General features: G+C 46.6%; 1 protein-coding gene across 1 annotated transcript in view; it reads right to left on the minus strand.

The window, feature by feature from the left end:
• ptpn9a (protein tyrosine phosphatase non-receptor type 9a) overlaps positions 1–22066 on the minus strand; it is a 154827-nt gene that overhangs the window by 78064 nt on the left and 54697 nt on the right. The window contains exon 2 of the mRNA XM_055662650.1: positions 523–666. Within this exon, the coding sequence (XP_055518625.1) occupies positions 523–666 (144 nt within the window). The remainder of the gene's footprint in view (positions 1–522; positions 667–22066) is intronic.

Below are 22066 nucleotides of genomic sequence, written 5' to 3' on the forward strand. Positions count from 1 at the left end.
TCAAAAATCGAACAGAATTTGTTCTACTTTTCCCCTTCACCTTGAACCTATGTCCTCTGGTCCTCGATTCACCTACTCTGGGCAAGAGACTCTGTGCAACTACCTGATCTATTCCTCTACTGATTATATACCCCTCTATGAGATCATCCCCTCATCCTCCTGCGCTACAAAGAATAGAGACCCAGCCTACTCAACCTCTCCCGATAGCTCACACCCTCTAGTCCTGGCAACATCCTCGTAAAGTGCCCTGGATATTTATTTGCAGGGCAGCAACTGAATGGTGAGGATGGAGTGGAACACTGTGCGCAAACAAACCACGTTCGGAAAACAAAACGGTGGGGAAATGACTGCGAACAACCACTGCTCAACCCTGGGTGAAGGTTAGGAACATAATCTACCGCTCAAAACTCTGCCCAGAGTGCTTCTCCCAGCTATTGCTCAACGGAACACACCTCTATGTCACTCCGCCTCATTTGTATACACACTCGAACACGCACAGGCAAATATTGATCAGCAGCTTACCCGGTATGAGTGGAAGAGCTCAACGGCACGGAACACGTCAAACTTTCTGGCCATGAGGAACTTGACTGCGGCATTCCAGGAAAGAGGAGAGATGCCATGTTGAGTTGTCCACTTGTTGATCTCCTCCAGGAACTGTTTGGTGGCCTGAAAAACAGAGGGGAGGTTACTTTTAAAGCTTTGTGTTCGGTTCAGCTTACTTCAGCTTGCTTCAGTTTAGTTGTGTTCAGTTCAGTTGTAGTAACATAGAAATAGTTCTCCCTTCATACAAACTAAAATGTACGATCCCCGTACACTAATTCTGTCCGACACACCGGGGACAATTTACAAACTCATGAGAGGAATAGATCGGGTAGATGACAATAGACATGGAGTATGGCCATGGCAGGAGTAGGCCGTTCGGCCCTTTGAGCCAGCACCGCCATTCAATATCATCATGGCTGATCATCCAAAATCAGTACCCCGTTCCTGGTTTTTCCCCATATCCCTTGATTCCGTTAGCCCTAAGAGATAAATCTATCTCTCTCTTAAAAACTCATGTGTTCAGTTCCGTTCAATTCAGTTTAATTTAGTTGAATTGAGTTTAGTTTATTGTAAAGTGCACCGAGGTACAGTGAAAAGCATTTTTGTTGCGTGCTAATAGCGGAAATACAATGTGATTACAATCAAGTGTACAAGTTCATGTTATTGGAGTAGAATTAGGCCATTCAGCCCATCGAGACTGCTCCGCCATTCAATCATGGCTGATCTCTGCCTCCTAATCCCATTTTCCTGCCTTCTCCCCGTAACCCTTTACACCCGTTCTAATCAAGAATTTTTCTATCTCTGCCTTAAAAATATCCACTGACTTGGCCTCCACAGCCCTCTGTGGCAATGAGTTCCACAGACTAACTACCCTACGACTAAAGAAATTCCTGCTCACCTTCTTACTCTAACTATACGTTATAGTTACAGTAAGAAATGCTGCTGTTGGAGTAGAAGTTTAAAAGAGTGGAGCGACTGTAATGAATGATTGCAGATCCGCTTCTGGGACCAGAACGCAGAGGGTCGCCAGGCTTGGACTCCATTTTGCTAGCTGTGAGGTGAAAAGAAAAAGTTGACATAAAATGGCTTCCCAAAGGCAAATTAAATTCCACTCCTCGGTGTCCAACATAGTGAATGAGGACAAGAATCTGGAAATTGTATGACAATAAAGATATTTATAACTGCTGAACAGGAAGGATGTGAAACCAACTGTTCGTTGCACAGGGACTGAAGACCCACTTCGTCTCCAAGGAGCCTGACAGTAAAATTCACACGGGCATCATTCCACAATTCACTGACAGTGGCTCGCAGTGATCGGACAAAGCCCAGGAGGGGGCTATCCTCCCGGATGGCTGGAGCAAAGCAGAGCGTCTCCACATCTGGGTCAGCACATTAGCGCAGCGGTAGAGTTACTGCCGTACAGCGCCAGAGACCCAGGTCAGATCCTGCCTACAGGTGCTGTCTGTACGTAGTTTGTACATTCTCCCCGTGACCTGCGTGGGATTTCGCCGGGTGCTTCGGTTTCCTGCCACATTCCAAAGACAACCAGGACTGTAGGTTAAAGGTGGACACGAAATGTTGGAGTAACTCAGCGGGTGAGGAAGCATCTATGGAGAGAAGGAATGGGTGACATGTCGAGTCGAGACCCTTCTTCAGAGAGATCTGGGCCAAATGCAGGCAAAGGGGATGAGCCCAATACGCCAACTTTGTCGGAGTGGACAAGATGGGCGAAAGGGCCTGTCTCCGTGCTGGACAGCTCTGTGACTCTAGAAGCCAAGATGTATTAGAGGTAAGGTAAGCCAACGAGTAACTTTTCACAAAATCGGACAAGTTTATCTTGTACTTTCCCACGCCAGATCCATAACCCCATTGCTAACCCTGTTGAAGCGTTCTACATATTGTACCGCTTCCAAGCCCATCTGTACACGTCTCCACCTACGCTGCAATGAAGCAGCTGTATTGCGGAGCAAAGATACTAGGTGCAGGGTGACGAATGGTCGGAGCGAATGACGGGCCCCACACAGCGGCCGCCTCCACCTGAAGCCAATCTGTTGGATATCTGTCCAGATACAGCAGAGAGCGGTCCAGAGGGACTTGCAGCCTTCTGCTACAAACACAGACTAAATTCTCCACAATGCCCAACCCATCCATTTTTTTTTGTTGTACTTGGCAATTGTTCCCAAATTGGGCATCGTGCATTATCGTTCTCAAGGGCCTTTGCAGGCAGATTAACCTATGAGCCTGTTTACCGTGGGCCCAGAGTAGCCAGGATGTTTTAACTGCCTGTAAACAAACTCACAGGAAGTCAAACGTAAACTATTTGTACAAATACATTTGGAAAGGAACGGGAGGAGAAAAAAAAATAAACTTTCTTTAAAAAGCCTCAACAAACGATTATTAAAACTAAAGAGACAATTTTCTGAAAGGAAGAAACTTTTTAAATTCATTTATCAGATGTAGATGCCATTCCTAAATCAGACTTGAGAAAGACACAAAATGCTGGAGTGACTCAGTGGGACAGGCAGCATCGTCGGAGAGAAGGAACGGGTGACGTTTCGGGTCGAGAACCTTCTTCAGACTGAGTCAGGGGGGGGGAGATACAGAGATGAGGAGGTGTAAGGTGTGAAAACGAGACATCAAAGGAGGTGGAGATCAAGGAAAATGTAGAATAGAAGGCAGACAAAAATGCTGGAGAAACTCAGCGGGTGAGGCAGCGTCTATGGAGCGAAGGAAATAGGCAACGTTTCGGGCCGAAACCCTTCTTCAGATCATTGTTAGATAGGAGAAGGTAACAACAAAGCAAACAGAGATAAAATGGAATCAGGGACAGTCAGACTGGTCAGAGAACTGGGAAAGAGGGAGGGATGGAGAGAGAGGGTCTGAAGAAGGGTCTCGACCCAAAACGTCACCCATTCCTTCTCTCCAGAGATGCTGCCTGTCCCGCTGAGTTACTCCAGCTCTTTGTGTCTATCAAGGGTTACTTGAAGTTAGATCTTGAGAAAGCCTGGACATGTTCTTACGGCCATTACTGAGGGCAATTAAGAGCGGACCACGTTGCGAAAGGCCTGGAGAAGATGTCCCTCCCATATAAACCAGACAGGTTTCAGATTCAGTTTAGTTTATTGCCTTATACACCAGGGTGCAATGAAACGTCCTGTGCACATGAAGCTCACAAGAGTAAACAGTGTACAGAAATGATAAATATAACAACAAACACAATGAGACACAAGAGACTGCAGATGCTGCAATCTTGAGCAAAAGACAACTGCTGGAGGAACCCAGCGGGTCCAACGGCATCTGTGAAGGGAAATGAACAAGTCTCTTTTTCCTCCCACAAATATGCAATATGTGAATATGTGTTTCTGTTCCATTCTGTTTTGTAGTTTTTTTTTTGCACAATCCGCGAGCATTGCCACTTTTAATTTCACTGCACATCTCGTATGTGTATGTAATGAATAAATTTGACTTTGACTTTGAAAGGCCAGAGATGAAGAAAATAAATGGTGTATTACAAAAGGATTGGAGATTTGCGAATCGTGAAGCCAGAGGGTGTAATGTCGGAGCGTGTCCAGGTGGGGCACTGTAGGTGGGGTGGGGGGAGGGGAGAGAGTTAGCGAATTCAACGTTCATACCGCTGGGGTGTAATGCCCCTGTCCCACTTAGGAAACCTGAACGGAAACCTCTGGAGACTCTACGCCCCACCCAAGGTTTCCACTACCTGCAACCTCCGGCAACCACCTGCAACCTCCAGGAAACGCACAGAAACCTTTGGTGGGGCGCAAAGTCTCCAGAGGTTTCCGTTCAGGTTTCCTAAGTGGGACAGGGGCATAAGCTACCCAAGCAGAACATGAGAAGCTGTTCCTCCAGTTTAAATGTGGCCTCACTATAACAACGGAGAAGACCAGTTCGATATCACACAGACACGGTACAATTTTGACTCTGGTTAGCTTAACCACCACTATAATTCTGTTGGTTGAAAAAAATGCTGGAGAAACTCACGTTTCGGGTCTCGACCCGAAACGTCACCTATTCCTTCGCTCCATAGATGCTGCCTCGCCCGCTGAGTTTCTCCAGCATTTTTGTCTACCTTCGATTTTTCCAGCATCTGCAGTTCCTTCTTAAACATATAATTCTGGTGGAGCAGCAGTAAAGGGGTGGGAGATTGCAACCTTCATGTGGTCTGCCCTGTTTCGACGAATGCAATCAACCTGCCGTGCACAATCAAGTCAGATCAAATAGAACAAATTGTCCGCCAACTTTAGGCTGTGCACGCCGTACGCAAGAAGAAGCAGCAGCAGCGGTAATGCAATTGTGGATTATTTCAAGAGCAAAATCAGTACAAATGTAACTCGGTGGTGAATAAAACACTTTGAAAGGGGCAACCAAGATCGAATCATCTGCCTGCTCAAATATCTTTTGCTGAGAAAGTTAAATCCATTACATCGCAACTCGGATTTTGCAAAGCAGAATGATTTAAAATGACAATGTTAGGGTCAATCGATCTGAAGGGAAAAGGTGAACTTTCCAGACCATAGCTTACTAACTTGGCAACTGTTAAATGATTCAATTTAGGCCAGAAATATTTTTTGTTGCTGGGGGTGGGACCGCGAGAGATACCTCATAAATCTCAGTTTCCCTCAATATTATCTCCTTCCTCTCCTGCAGATGGTGAAATGTTCCTGTGGGGAATTGCAAGCTGATGAGGGATTACATAACAGAACAATACATTCACATCGAGTTTAGTTTAGTTTAGTTTCTTGATTACAGTCTAATCACTGCGATAAAATTAATACTAAAATTTTGGGGGGGGAAACCATCAGCCCCCACAATTAAAATGTGGGTTACGGACTAACTGAGACCTTGCATTTGGAAAAAAATAAGATTCGTCTTAATTGACAAACCAGAATTTTTTGTTAGAATATGGTCCCCTTTATTGAATTTTTGAAAAAGTAAATTGGTTTAACACAAAATCCGGGTTGAAACCTGAGTTTGGGACTGGATGAATAGTTACACTCAACATTTCCCAGATCTATCTCCATAATCTTGTTATTGGTAGTTTCCTTCAGCGTCTCATGTTCTTACACTTTGCAGAACATGAGACAGTAACTCGGCTGCTGCTGAATGAAGCACAATACACAGTATGCTTTGTGCCACTCGGGAGATTACACTGCCCACCTTACACACCCTCACAAGTCTCCAACATGGAAAGGTCAGTTGAAATCTTCAATAGCTCACGGCTATGGGAACCAACCCTCACTGAACATGTGTGCAGGCAGTTAGCATTTGGCCCCTTTATTAAAACCACTTCTTTCATGGATTAAAGCCGGCCTAAAAGCTGGTTGGTAGTTAAAGGCTCAAAGTGCTGGAGTAACTCAACGGGTCAGGCAGCATCCCTGGAAAACATGGATAGGTGACATCTTGGGTCGCGACCCTTCTTCAGACTGACAGTGGTGGGAAAGGAGCATTTCCCCCCCCCCCCCCCCCCCCCCCGCTCCCTCCCATACACCACAATCGGTCTGAAGAAGGGTCCCGGCCCCCATCCATGATCTCCAGAGTTGATGCCTGACCCACAGTTATTCCAGCACTTTGTGTCTTTTTTTGTAAACCAGCATCTGCAGTTGATTGGTTCTCTAGTGGTTAAAAACCTGCAGACCCGGTCCACTAGGAGGTGATCACTGGCATTGTTCGACTACTCAACTCCACTCCTCTACTTAAGAGGAGGTTTAGGCAGGGGGGTATATCAGAGCACAGGCAATTCAAATCAGCAATAATCAGAGCCAGACCACCTTACCCCTCAGTTCCAAGCCATTCGAGACAAAGGGCACCTTTAGTTTAGTTTAGTTTAGAGACTCAGCCTGGAAACAGGCCATTCGGCCCACTGTGTCCGTGGCGACCAGCAATCACCTGCACACTAGTTCTATCCCGCACACAGATGGCAATTAACCTATAAACCCGCACGTCTTTGGAACACCTACAAAACCACCTTACAATCACTAAGCACACTACAAAAAAGAGCTATTCGTATAGTAAACAATGTAGGATATCATGAACACACCAATATACTGTATTTAAAATTACACACCTTAAAGATTAAGGATCTGGTAGAATTTAAGGCTGCACAAATAATTTATACAGCAAAAAATAAACTGCTACCTGTAAACATACAAAAACTGTTCAAAGACAGAGAGGGGGGTTATAACTTTAGAGGGAAACTAAACTTGAAACAGCATTATGCTTGGCCCAATTTAAAAAGTATGTGTATTTCCATCTGTGGGGTGGTTTTGTGGAATGGTCTTGACGAAACGATTAAACAAAGTATGAATATAATGCAATTTAAAAAAATGTACAAAATATATATCTTTGAAAAGTCCAGTAATGAGGAAGGAGGATGTAAATGTCACAGATGGTAATGGTGCTTGGTCTTTTTGTTTTCTTTTTTTGTTCTTTTTTTCTTAATAGCTTGATTGGAGTAGATTTATTTGAATTGTCTGTTTAGTTCATTTGATTGAATTTTGCATTTGTTAATGGTGAAGAATGGGGGTAGGACTTGACAAGCATACGCTGCTTCCTATCCCTTTTCAAACGAGTCTAATGTGTATTATGTTGAAATTGGCTTTTGATTTTTTAATTTATGTATGTACATATATGTTATGTATATGTGTGTATGTGTGTATATGTATGTATGTATATATGTACATGTATGTATGTATGTATGTATGTATTTATTTATATATATATATATATGTATATATATAATTTTCCTTTTATTTATTCATTTTCATATTTTCTTTTCTTTTTTTTTTAATCGTTCGAAATAAAGATATCATTCATTCATTCATTCATTCATTCATTCATTCAATGTGGGAGGAAACCGGAGCTCCCGGAGAAAACCCATGCAGGTCAAAGGGAGAACGTGTAGACTCCACACAGACAGCACCGAACCCGGGTCTCTGGCGCTGGGAGGCGGCAGATCAGCAGCTGCGCCACCGTGCTGCATCGTCCCACAGCTGCCAGAAGCTTTTCGATTAAATGCAAAGGTTTCTTCACAGTTCGCACAAAACTTGCAGCGCCAAGGTGCGTTGCTGGTTGGGGAACACGAACTCCAGTAACGCTCAGGCAGACTGATGGAGATCAGCGTATATGAGGCAGAGATCACTATCTTGCATTCATTGTTGAATAGCATTATCATTCTCAAAAACCATGAAACCTAAATGACACATTCATTTGGCCACAGGGATATATCCCGAGGCCTTTTCTTTAAAATCGATTACAATAACTGAAGCCAATTTTGCTGTTTTGTTTTGATCCTCATAAAGATCTTTTGAAGCTGACGGCACAGGATACAACTCCATCCCCACCTGTAAATCTACCAGAACTATCAGAGACAATTAGAGTCACACAGCACAGAAACAGGCCCTTCGGCCCAACTTCCCCATGCTGACCAAGATGCTGCATCTCCGCCAGTCTCACACGGTCCATATCCCGCCCACGGCCCATATTCCTTTCCTATCCATGTACCAGTCCCAATGAGTTGTAAATGTTGTTATAGTACCTGCCTCAACTATCCCCTTTGGCAGCTCGTTCCTTACGTCCACCTCCCTCTGTGTGAAAATGTTGCCCCCCAGGTTCCTAGATCTTTCCCCTCTCAACGTAAACCAATGCGTCTTGATCTCTCAACTCTGGGTAACAGACTCTGCATCCACCCTCATAATCCTCTATATAATCAGCCTGCTGTGCTCCAAGGGAATAAAGTCCTAGCCTGCCAAACCTCTCCATGGAGCTCAGACCCTTGAGTCCTGGTAACTTCCTCGTAAATCTTCTCCACACTCTTCCCAACTTAACAACATCTGTCGGTTAACAACAATCCCCAGAGCAAACAAGAGGGAGGGATAGCTGCTGCAGGAGAGGTGCCTTGCAGGGCAAAGGCAGCAACGGCAAATGCATTGTGTGTATTTGCACCGCTCAAAGTGGGCAGCACAGTGGTGTAGTTGATGCCTTACAGCGCCAGAGACCCGGGTGCGATCCTGACTACACAGGCTGTCTGTACCGTGTGGGTTTCCTCCGGGTGCTCCAGTTTCATCCCACATCCCAATGACGTTCAGGTTTGTAGGTTAATTGGCTTCTGTAAATTGTCCCTAGTGTGTAGGACAGAACTGGTGTATGGGTCATTGTTGCTTGGCACAGACCTTGCTGGGCCGAAGGGCCTGTTTCCACGCTATATCTCTGAATAGTGAAAGGCCTGGAAAGGGTGAATGCGGAGAGGATGTTTCCAATAGTGGGAGAGTCCAGGACCAGAGGCCACAGCCTCAGAATGAAAGGACGCACCTTTAGAAAGGAGATGAGGAATTTCTTTATCCAGAGGGTGGTGAATCTGTGGAATTTATGACCACAGACGGCTGTGGAGGCCACGTTATTGGGTATTTTTAAGGCGGAGATCAACTGGTTCTTAATTGGTACGGGTGTGAGAGGTTATGGGGAGAAGGCAGGCGAATAAGGTTAGGAGGGAGAGATAGATCAGCCATGGCAGAGAAAACTTGATGGGCCGAATGGCCTAATTCAGCTCCTAAAACTTATGAACTAAACTAAAGTAAGTAAGTAAGTAATTTTTATTCATGTAGCACTTTTAAATCAAATCACTTTGAAGCAAAAGTGTTTTACAGAGAAGAAATTAGATTACCATACATCCATATAAAAGAAAAAAGAAAAAAAAGACACAAACACTATAGGATTCAACATGAACCCCCCCAGAGCAGAATCAACACTTTCCACTGTGAGGGAAGGCACCAAAAAGTCCAGCCCTCCTCCTCCTCCTAGTCCACCCGAGGTCTGCATGAGTTGGGCAGACAAATCTTGCTCAGGGCTTTGCACTTTCAGTACGGAAATAAATAATCTACAACTTCTTCAGAAGAAAAAACTCAGATATTTTTCACTGAATGATTTCCAAGAATTATGAGTCACGCAGAAATGAACCCCACACTGCGCTGCCGGGCTGTGGCCACAGATAGGGTGCTCAGTCATGCAGCTACGAAGCAAAAACAGCCCCAGAGACGCGCCTCCACCACAAAGCCAGCTCGCAGCACATGCACAGTGGATTCTATGTTGCGGAAACTGCCACCGCTGCACTTAATGTACAGACGTCACTCGTTCCACAACGGCAGCTCTGACTCCACTCATTAAAGAATCGGTACCCACCACTTCAGATTCACAAGCAGCACACAGAGAGACAGAGACAGACAGACAGACAGAGAAACAGAGACAGACAGAGAAACAGACAGGCAGTCAGACAGAGAGAGAGAGACACACACACACACAGACAGACAGAGAGGCAGACAGAGCAACAGAGACAGACAGACAGAGCAACAGAGACAGACAAACAGAGATACAGAGACAGACAGGAAGACAGAGAGAGAGAGACAGACAGAGAAACAGAGAGACAAACAGAGATTCAAAGACAGACAGACAGACAGACAGAGAGAGAGAGAGAGAGAGAGAGAGACAGACAGACAGAGAGGCAGACAGACAGATATACACACTCACAGTCAGGGCACCAAGGCTTTCAAGTCTGAAGAAGGATTTGGACCAAAAACGTCACCCACTCCTTCCCTCCAGAGATGCTGCCTGCCCCGCTGAGTTACTGCAGCATTTTGTGTCTATCTCCGGTGCAGACCAGCGACTGGAGTTCCTTCCTAAACATACAGACACACAGCTCAGAAACAGGCCCTTCAGCCCACCATGTCCATACCGACCGCTCTATTTAGTCATAGAGACACACAGAGCTGAAACAGGCCCTTCAGCCCACAATGCCCATGCTGACCATTGTAGTAGGTGAGGTATGTATGATAAGTAATGACAAATGTTTGTAGATGATGCAAATAATGATGATCTGCTGTAGAGCGAGGAGAGTTGTTTCAGGCTGCAGACTGATGGAGATCTCTATGCTGTGGTAGAGTGTATGAGACAAGAGAGTACGGGTGCAAGGTATGAGCTAGGAGGTTCGGAGGAGATGTGAGGGGGAATGTTTTAACACAGATGATGGAGTGCACTTCTGGAAGAGGAGTTGGAGGCAGACACATGTGGCATTTAGGAATTCTATTGACAAATATTCCAATTCTCAAGGCATGTGACCTATTGCGGGTAATGTGTGTTGGTGGATATCAGCATTTATCACGTATTCAGAAACTACTTCCACTTACTTAGAAAGTTTCAGAAACAGAGATATGGGCCAAATGCAGTCAAATGGGACTATCTTCGATGGGCCATCGTGGTTGGCATGGACAAGTCGGGCCTGTTTCCGTGCTGTATTAATGTGCCTGTTTCTGTGTTGTACAGCTCTCAGAGTCTATTGATCTGCATTAAATGAAATCAGCTTCGCCCATGACCAAGTGTCAAAAGCCTGTTAGTTCATAAGACATAGGAGCAGAATTAGGCCATTCGGCCCATCACGTCTACATTCCTCCATTCAATCATGGCTGAGCTATCACTCACTCCTAACCCCGTTCTTCTGCTTTCCCCCCCATAACCCCTGACACCCGCACTAATCAAGAACCTGTTGATCTCCGCCTTAAAAATACCCAATGACATGTACGTCTGTGGCAATAAATTCCACAGATTCACCACCCTCCTTATCCCCTTTCTAATGGTGCGTCCTTTTATCCTCAGGCTGTGGCCTCTGGTCCTGGACTCTCCCACTAGTGAAAACATACTCTCCTCGTCCACTCTATTCAGGCCTTTCACTATTCGGTAAGTTTCAATGAGCCCCCCCCAACCACACACAATGAAGGTCTTAGTTACCCGCTTATTTCATTGATCTAGTGCTGTGGTGGAGATAGAGAGGCAAGAGAGAGTTGGATTTACATAGACCACTTCTCACTGGAACCTTGCAGGGAAGCAAGTCTTCCTCTTCTCATCTGTGCCACAGGCCGTGCCCATTTTCATCTCTAGGTGCAGTATTTGTTGTGATGTAGGAAAGCAGCCAAACTGCACACAGCAAATGACAAAGACCTTTTTTGGAGGCAGACAAAATTGCTGGAGAAATTCAGCGGGTGAGGCAGCATCTATGGAGCAAAGGAATATGTGACCTTTCGGGTCGAGACCCTCTTTTGGGAGAAGTTGGTGTCAGAGCTGCTCCATTCGCCTCGCCAGAAACCCAGGTTCAATCCTGAAATCAGTTGCCGCCCGTGTGGAGTTTGCACGATCTCTCCCTGTGACCGCCTGGGTTTCCTACAAGTGCTCCGGTTTCCTCCCACATCCCACGGCTGTGCGGATTTGGAGGTGAATTGCCTATTTCCTTCGCTCCACAGATGCTGCCTCACCCGCTGAGTTTCTCCAGCAATTTTGTCTACATTCGATTTTCCAGAATCTGCAGTTCCTTTTAAACATTTCGGGTCGGGACCTGTCTTCAGTCTGTAGAAGGATCCTGACCCAAAACGTCACCTATCCATGTTCTCCAGAGATGCTGTCTGATCCGCTGAGTTACTCCAGCACTTTAGATGTTTGTTTTGCAAACCCGCATCTGCGTTGTTTGCATCATTATGGGTTGTAATCATTATGGGTGCTTCGAGAGGCTGGTCCTGGCACACCTCAAAGGCTGCCTACCCCCCACATTGGATCCCTATCAGTTTGCCTACCGCAAGAACAGGAGTACGGAGGATGCCATCTCAACGGCACTTCACTCCGCCCTCTCCCACCTCGACAACAGAGACACTTACGTAAGAATGCTGTTCATCGATTACAGCTCAGCATTCAACACCATTATACCCTCTAAACTGATCACCAAACTCGGTAACCTGGGCATCGACCCCTCCCTCTGCAACTGGATACTGGACTTTCTAACCAACAGACCCCAGTCTGTTAGGTTAGACAAGCACACCTCGTCAACCCTCACCCTGAACATACCGGCGTTCCACAGGGCTGTGTGCTGAGCCCCCTCCTCTACTCCCTCTTCACCTATGACTGCACACCTGTACATGGTACTAACACCATCATCAAGTATGCAGATGATACAACGGTGATTGGTCTCATCAGCAACAACGATGAGTTGGCCTACAGGGAGGAGGTCCAGCTCCTAGCAGCATGGTGCGCTGACAACAACCTGGCCCTTAACTCCAAGAAGACCAAGGAGCTCATTGTAGACTTCAGGAAGTCTAGGGGCGGCATGCACACCCCCATCCACATCAACGGGACGGAGGTGGAACGTGTTTCCAGCTTCAGGTTCCTGGGGGTCAACATCTCCGATGACCTCTCTTGGACCCACAATACCTCAACTCTGGTCAAGAAGGCTCATCAGCGTCTCTTCTTCCTGAGGAGACTGAAGAAGGTCCATCTGTCTCCTCAGATTCTGGTGAACTTCTACTGCTGCACCATTGAGAGCATCCTTACCAACTGCATCACAGTATGTTATGGCAACTGCTCTGTCTCCGACCGGAAGGCATTGCAGAGGGTGGTGAAAATTGCCCAACGCATCACCGGTTCCTCGCTCCCCTCCATTGAGTCTGTCCAAAGCAAGCGTAGTCTGCGAAGGGCGCTCAGCATCGCCAAGGACTGCTCTCACCCCAACCATGGACTGTTTACCCTCCTACCATCCGGGAGGCGCTACAGGTCTCTCCGTTGCCGGACCAGCAGGTCGAGGTACAGCTTCTTTCCGGCCACTGTCACATTACTCAACAACGTACCTCGGTGACTGCCAATCACCTCCCCCCCCCCCGGACACTCCTCCCACAGGAAAAACACTATGTCTGTATGCATGTAAATAGATTTATTTATTGAAATCATATTCTATGTCGCTCTTCCAGGGAGATGCTAACTGCATTTCGTTGTCTCTGTACTGTACACTGACAATGACAATTCAAGTTGAATCTAATCGAATTGTAATCATTTAGTTTGGTGGTTATTTGCATCCGAGTCTGTTGCTCCTCCTCATCTACACCATGTGCACCTTATCATCTCTATTTACTGGAGGTTATTGGAGTCAATCCCTGGCATGGACTTTGACCATGGACATAATGCTATTTGTTTGGGCAAACTTGTGTTTATGACAGCCAGTGTCACAGTGACCCTGTTGAACCTTTGCTCCTGGTGTGTACAGGTTCTCCATGTTTCCCCACCCACACGAGAAAAGGCTTCTTGCATCATGTTTGTAAACAAGCAATTTGGTCAACAGCGGCCTTAGATATATAGAGTGATACAGTGTGGAAACAGGCCCTTCGGCCCAACTTGCCCATACCAGCCCACAATGTCCTGGCGGGCTTAGATACTGCCCACACCGGATAACGTTTGGTCCATATCCCTCCAAATCTGTCCTATCCATTTATCTGTCTAACTGCTTCTTAAACGTTGGGATAGTCCCAGCCACAACTACCTCCTCTGGCAACTTGTTCCATACACCCACCACCCTTTGTATGAAAAAGTAACCCCTCAGATTCCTATTAAATCTTTTCCCCTCCACTTTAAATCTATGAACTCTGGTACTCGATTCCCCTACTCTTGGCAAGAGACCCGATCAATTCCTCTCATGATTTTATACACCTCCATAAGATCACCCCTCACCCTCCTGCGCTCCAGGGAATAGGGTAGACACAAAATGCTGGAGCAAATCAGCGGGACAGGCAGAATCTCTGGAGAGAAGGAATGGGCGACATTTCGGGTCGAGACCTTTCTTCAGACCCAACCCGAAATGTCACCCATTCCTTCTCTCCAGAGATTCTGCCTGTCCTGCTGAGTTACTCCAGCATTTTGTGTCCACCTTCGATTTAAAGCAGCATCTGCAGTTCTTTCTTACACCAGGGAATAGAGACCCAGCCTACTCAACCTCTCCCTATAGAACCTGTAGTCCTGGTAACATCCTCGTAAATCTTCTCTGTACCTTTTCCAGCTCGACAACATCTTTCCTATAACATGGTGGCCAGAACTGAACACAATACTAAATTATTCAAATCTCATTTATCAAACATGCTGCAGATCGGAGAGGTTCTTACGATGCAAACGTTATGTTACAACATCATAGCGTTATACAAAATGGAAGCAGGCCCTTCGGCCCGACTCGTCCATGCCGACCAAGATAGTTCATAAGTTCTAGGAGCAGAATAAGGATATTCGGCCCATCAAGTCTACTCTGCCATTCAATCATGGCTGATTTATCTTTCCCTCTCAACCCCATCCTCCTGCCTGCTCCCCTTAACCCCGACACCTGAGGTCAGTCTCGAACCTGGGTGACTGGGGCTGTGAGGCTGGCTGCAGCTTAACCAAGTGTGCCACTGTGCTGCCCGTCATAGCAATAGGAAGCAGAGAGTGGGCATAAAAGGTCCTTCACTAGTTGGCACATGTTATTAATGAGTATTAATGCGGGGGTTCAATATCTGATCATTTATATGATTAACCTGGATGACGACTCGAAAGGTGTGGTCAAAAACTGAGAATCACAGTGATAGGAGCACTGAAACATGTCCACGGGCCACACCAACCAATACTCCCCACCCAAACATCCCATTTGCCCACCTTTGGCCCATATCTCTGCCTCTGGGTGGTACAAGTGGGCAGCACAGCATCACAGCGGTAGAGTTTCTCCCTCACAGCGCCCGAGACCCGGGTTCGATCCTGACTATGAGTGCTGTCCGTACGGAGTTTGCACGTTCTCCCTGTTTCCCCGGGTGCTCAGTTTCCCCCCCACGCTCCAAAGACGCACAGGTTTGTAGGTTAACTGGCTTTGATAAAATGGTAAATTGTCCCTAGTGTGTGTAGAATAGTGCTAGTGTATGGGGATTGGATCGCTGGTGGACCGATGGGCCGATGGGCCTGTATCGCTAGACTAAGCTAAACAAAAAGTGCAAGTGAAAAGAGAGTATTTGAATAATTATAAGGCAGGAATTAGAGATACGTCTTCTTCTTCTTCATCTTGCATGTGGCGTGCACAGCCTAACGTCGTAGGACAACTTGTTCTATTTGATCTTATTTGAGATTGTGCACGCCGGGTTGATCGCATACGGCGAAACAGGGCGCACCATGTGAAGGTTGCAATCTCCCACCACAGAGAGATGCTTGATGTGATGAAAGGCTGTCCCTGCTCCAAATCCACTTGGCACTTCAAATCAGTGTTCATTAAACACGATGTGTGAGATGCTCTTTCCAAGTACAACGCTTTCCTTTAAGCTGATGGTGAAAAAGCAACAACCTCTTGAAAGGTGAATCGTGGGACCTTGAAGTAGCTCCTCACTGTCACTTGAACAGACCACTGCAAACTACTAATTGCACGTTTAACTGTGGTGGCACAGCGGTAGAGTTGCTACCTTACAGCGCCAGTGACGCAGGTTCGATCCTGACTGTGGATGATGTTTGTATGGGGTTTGTGCGTTCTCCCCATGACCTGCGTGGGTTTCCTCTGGGGAGCTCCGGTTTCCTCCCACACTCCAGAGAGGTACAGGATTGTAGGTTAATTAGCTTTGGTTAAATTGTAATTTGTCCCTAGTGTGTAGGATAGTGCTAGTGTTTGGGGATCGCTGGTCGGCATTGACTCGGTGGGCCGAAGGGCCTGTTTCCGCGCTGTATCCCTAAAATAAGCTAATCAAGAGGACATAGCTTTAAGATGAAAGGGACAAAGTTTAAAGGAGATGTGCGGGGCAGGTTTTTTCACATTGAGAGTGGTGGGTGCTGTAATGCGCTGCCAGGGGTGGTAGTGGAGACATATATGATAGTGGTCAGTTTCCATTCTGTATCTCCAAACTAAAAAACTAAACTGGCTCTGCGACTGAGAAAGAGCAATAAATGCTGTCTAAGTGTGACTGGGACAGCTTTAACTTGGCTGCAATACATGCACATACATTCCACTTCCCTCCTCCTCACATTTGAAAGTAATTAATGCAATGATATAATCACCATTTGTCCAGATGAAAACACACTTCTTATTCATTGGCAGAGTGTACGGCATGGCCAGCCTGCTTTTGTTATCCGTTGTAGACAAAAGTGCTGGAGAAACCCTAATTAGTAAACCAGCGACGGTTTTTTTCACCAGACTGCAGCTTCATGATCACCGTTAATAATTCCAGACTTAATATCAGATATATTTGATTGTGTTTAATTGGAGCAGCAGACTGTCGCGGGTACAGCGCCAGAGACCCAGCTTCGATCCTGACCTCGGCAGCTGCCAGTGTGGAGCTTGCAGGTTCCCTCCGATGCCTGTGATGGTGCTGCAAACAGCGTACCTGTGCATATGACAGAAAGCTCAACTTGACTCGAGTGGCGCGGTGGCTCAGCCGGTACAGCTGCAGCCTCACGGCGCCAGAGGCCCGGGTTCGATCCTGACCTCGGGTGCTGCCCGTGTGGTGTTTGTACGTTCTCCCTGTGGCTGCGTGGGTTTGCTCCGGGTGCTCCGGTTTCCTCCCACATCCCAAAGACGTGCGGGTTTGTAAGTCATGGGCCTGTCCCACTTAAGCGATTTTTTAGGCAACAACAGGCGACTAGTTTGTTGCCACATGTTCGCCGGTGATCGCCGGGAGTAGACTCCTCAGTCACGCAAAAAGTCGTAGCATCTTTCGGATTGCTGCTAAATTTTCTACATGTTGAGAAATTTTCGGCAACACTGGGTTTGGCGCCAATGAGCGTAGCTTGACTTCTCCTGACGTAGGTGCTGTCGTATGTTGTCGCCAGGATGACGGAGGTTGTCGCAGGTTTATCGGCAACCTGCTACGACCATGACAGTCGCCGGCAGTTGCCTAAAAAAACGGCAAGTGGGACAGGCCCTTTTATTGGACTGTGTGAAATTGACCCCAGTGTGAAGGGAGTGGATGAGAAAGTGGGTGGAGGGGTGATCGGTGTGGCCCAGGGGGGCGAAGGGTCTGCATGTATCTCTAAACTAAACCAAACCCGTGTTACTGTGGGATTTAAACTCATGACCTCAGATCAAAGCTCGAGGGTTTGGATTATGGCTCAGGCATAATCATGCTTCAGTGAACGTCTGAAGAAGGGTCTCAACCCGAAATGTTATCTACCCATGTTCTCCAGAGATGCTGGCTGATCTGCTGACTTACTCCAGCACTTAGTGGCCTTTTCTGCTGCTTGCTACCAAAGCTAATGATAGCTGAATCATGTTTGTCATATTAATGCCAAAATATTATCCAGAAATGCCTTAAGGGCCTGTCCCACTTACGGGATGTTTTCGGTGACTGCCGCCGGCATCCGTCACAGTCGCAGCAGGTTGCCGAAAATGTTCAAAAAGTTGAAAATCCAGCGGCGACCAGAAAAAGGTACGACTCTTTGGGCGACTACTCACAACCAAGCAGGCGTCACCCACCGAAAAATCCCGTAAGTGGGACAGGGCTTTTACTCCGAGCCAAAACTGAAGCCACAATAACGAGTACAGGAACTGAACCTAAACTCGTAAACTCATCAGCTACTCATTTACCAGGTATGCGTAGTCATGGAAACGTTGCAGCTTCGAATGGACATTATGTCCCAATGTATCAGTGCAGGGAATTGAGATTAAAAATCCAGGCACGAGCACCTGGACAAACATCGCAGCTCTACTCCCACCCCCTCATCCTGGCCACTTCTCCCAAATCACCCGCTGAGAACATGACACTATAATGCAAGAGTAAATTGCATGATAGACACAAAAAGCTGGAGCAACTCAGCGGGTCAGGCAGCATCGCTGGAGAACTTGGATAGGTGAGGTTTCAGGCCAGAGCCCTTGTTCCGACCCGACCCAAAACGTCACCTATCCATTTTCTCAGAGATGCTGCCTGACGTGCTGAGTTACTCCTGCACTTGATGCATAACAACGCTAACTAATTTCAGCTCTCACTGAAACCTTATGCCTTAAGCAAACTGGTGGAACACCTCTTATTCTGCTTGGGTAGCCTACAGACCAGTATGAATCAGGAATTCTCCAATTTTAGGTAACTGCAAAACTCTCCCTCTCTCCCTTTTTACCCCACATAATCCCCCCACCCCTTTCTCCCCATCCCCTCCCCTGTGGCCCACCTGGACCTGCATCTATTTCTCCCCTTCCACCTACATTCCTTCCTCTAGCTTCACAATTTGCAACTCCCTTTGTCTCACACCTTCTGTCTTTTCATCTCTACTAGCTGCCAGTCTTTGTCCTGCCCCTCCTCTCGTCCAACTTGCAACCAGACTGAAGAAGGGTGTGAAACGTCACCAATCCATGTTCCCCAGAGATGCTGCCTGATGCTGCCCGCTGAGCTACTCCAGCGCTTTGCCTCTTTGGTTTTGCCTTTAATTGCACGGTTCCAATCCAGGCGTATGGGATGTGATCTGGCATGATCACATTGAATGGCGGTGCTGACTCAAAGGGCCGAATGGCCTACTCCTGCACCTATTGTCTATTTTGATGTCTGAGTTTCCAGTGCTAACCCGCCAGGGCCAGTAAACTGGACACAGCACCTGCGACACAAACTACACTGAGTCACACATAAAACAGAGCTATTTAACTAAATTAACATTTCACAAGAACATAAGGGCAACATATCCATTGCCCTCCATGGAGAATCTAATAGATATTTCCTGTTATCCAAATGAAACAACAAAATTGTGCATTTGCCTCATTGGAGACCTTTCAGCTATCTTTAATCAGACTTCATTGGGCTTCAATATTATATCTTGCACTAAATGTTGTCCCCTCTATCGGTACACTGTATATTCAGGCATAGTCTGAATTTGTTTAAGAAGGAACTGCAGAAGCTGGAAAATCGAAGATAGACAAAAGTGCTGGAGAAACTCAGCGGGTGAGGCAGCATCTATGGAGCGAAGGAAATAGGCAACGTTTCGTCCCGAAACGTTGCCTATTTCCTTCGCTCCATAGATGCTGCCTCACCCGCTGAGTTTCTCCAGCACTTTTGTCTACCATAGTCTTTTCTTTGACGGGACAGCACGCAAACAAAAGCTTTTCACTGTACACGTGACAAAATAAAACCAAAATAAATTATTTAATTAAAATGATTTGATTAATTAAGAATTGAATTATTAATTCAGTATCAATAAACTAAACTAATACAGTCCGTTTTGCACAGGGCCGATCAAGTTGTGATGATTATTTTTGAAATGTTTCCCACTGTTTATCGACAGAATGTTTGCAATCACCCCCTCAGACATGAACAGCATACACCAATCTCCTCTGAGGGGCCATTTTTGGGCTTGTACACTCTGGAGTTTAGAAGGATAAGAGGGCATCTCATTGAAACATATAAGATTGTAAAAGGCTTGGACGCACTAGAGGCAGGAAGCATGTTCCCGATGTTGGGGGTGTCCAGAACCAGGGGCCACAGTTTAAGAATAAGGAGTAAGCCATTTAGAATGGAGACAAGGAAGCACTTTTTCCTCACAGAGAATGGTGAGTCTGTGGAATTCTCTGCCTCAGAGGGCGGTGGAGGCCAGTTCTCTGGATGCTTTCAAGGGAGCTAGATAGGGCTCTTAAAAATAGCGGAGTTAGGGGCTATGGGGAGAAGGCAGGAACGGGGTACTGATTGGGAATGATCAGCAATGATCACATTGAATGGCGGTGCTGGCTCGAAGGGCCAAATAGCCTACTCCTGCACCTATTGTCTAATGTCTATTTTCTATAGAAATCCACTTTTTGAGAGGAGATTTACATAATCTGGTCAGAAATTGGTGGAGCTTTTCCCAAAGTTGCATGGGCAAGTTGGGGTGAAGGGCCAGTTTCCACACTGTATGACTATGACTAATGCAAAAGCTGGGCCCGATTACTGCTTCAAAGAGGAGGATAAACATAGTTTCCATGGTTTATACATCCAGAAAGATTAAGAGGTCAGCCTGAAGAAGTCTCGACCTGAAACGTCACCCATTCCTTCTCTCCAGAGATGCTGCCAGTCCCGCTGAGTTACTCCAGCTTTTTGTGTTGATCTGAGATTGAGAGGGCACTTTCCACGCAAACACTGAAGGGCAAATAATCACAAACTTTGCCCCTTTGACCCTCGCAGCTAATCAGCCTGTGCTTTGCGTTGGTCTCAATACCATTTCCCCTTCATCCACGTCCTTCTCACAAATAGGCCACCGTGACACGATGATCGCAAAGATAAACAAACTGGGTGAGTAAATACATTGGAAAGGGAAGGTTGTTTAACCGATAGGTTGCATTCGCTGGCACGGAAAAAGACTAAACATGAGGTGGCATTTGTCCAAAACCCACACCCTGCCAGAATACGAGAAAGCAGAGAGCAACACACAGACCTTTTGTGCCTTTCATTTTGAAGATGGAAATAATTTTCTCTTTTGTTACCACATGTAATTTGGCTCCAGTCCAGGAGGGCAGGAGGTGCCTGGCCAAGCTGGCCATCCGCGAGTCACGGCTCCAGGAGGAAGAGGGCTCTGCCCGAGCCGGCTGCCTGCCGCTTTTCCGGGGTTTACGTCCGTGCCCGGGTGGGGTTAGAGAGGGGCTACGCGCTGTCCACGGGCGCCCTGGGGAATTTCCGGGACCGCTGGGAGTTGAGTGCACCCTCAATAAGGATTGTAACATAGTTGTATAGGAGTTTATTTAGTATATTTGTTTGTTTTGTATTATGGTGGTGGGTTCTGGTTTGTTTTATTGTATTGTAAATATTATTTTAAATCATTGAATACATTTTTTGATTAAAAAAAAGAGGGTAGGAGTTTCTCTCATGATCAGTCCTGCCGTTTATTTGCTGGAGGTGAACACTCTTACCTCCAGTCCCACCCTAGTAACTTCAACACAACGTCCACGTCACCAGAAGATAAGACACAAAATGCTGGAGTAACTCAGCGGGACAGGCAGCACCTCTGGAGAGAAGGAATGGGTGACGTTTCGGGTCGAGACCCTTCTTAGAGAAAGTTAGATAAATCAACGTTCATACTGCTGGGTTGTATACCTTAGATAAACACAAAATGCTGGACTAACTCATCTCTGGAGACATCTCTGTCCAAGGTTTGGGTGGCACAGTGGTGGAGATGCTGCCTTACAGCACCAGAGACCCGGGATCAATTCCTACACAGGCGCTGTCTGTACGGAGTTTGTACCTTCTACCCGTGAGTTTTCTCCGGGTGCTCCGGTTTCCACCCACATTCCAAAGACATGCAGGCTTGTAGGTTAATTGGCTTTGGTAAAATTGTACATTGTCCCTAGTGTGTAGGACAGTGCTAGTGTCTGGGGATCGCTGTCTGGCATGGACTCGGTGGGCAAAGGTCCCGTTTCCACGCTGTATCTCTAAACTGAACTAAACCCGACTACGGGCGCTGTCTGTACAGAGTTTGTACTTTCTCCCCGTGACCTGCGTGGGCTTTCTCTGAGATCTTCGATTTCCTCCCACACTCCAAAAACATACAGGTATGCAGGTTAATTGGTTTGGTAAACGTAAAAATGGTTCCCAGTGTGTGTAGGATGGCGTTAATATGTAGGGATCGCTGGTCAGCACGGACCCAGTGGGCCGAAAGGCCTGTTTCCGCGTTGTATCTGTAAACTAAACCAAACTAAAAAACTAAACAGAACTAAACTTCGGGTTCTGACCCAAAATATCACCTGTCCTTGTTCTCCAGAGATCTGCCA

The sequence above is a fragment of the Leucoraja erinacea genome, chromosome 36, assembly GCF_028641065.1.
Source record: "Leucoraja erinacea ecotype New England chromosome 36, Leri_hhj_1, whole genome shotgun sequence".
NCBI lineage: Eukaryota > Metazoa > Chordata > Chondrichthyes > Rajiformes > Rajidae > Leucoraja > Leucoraja erinaceus.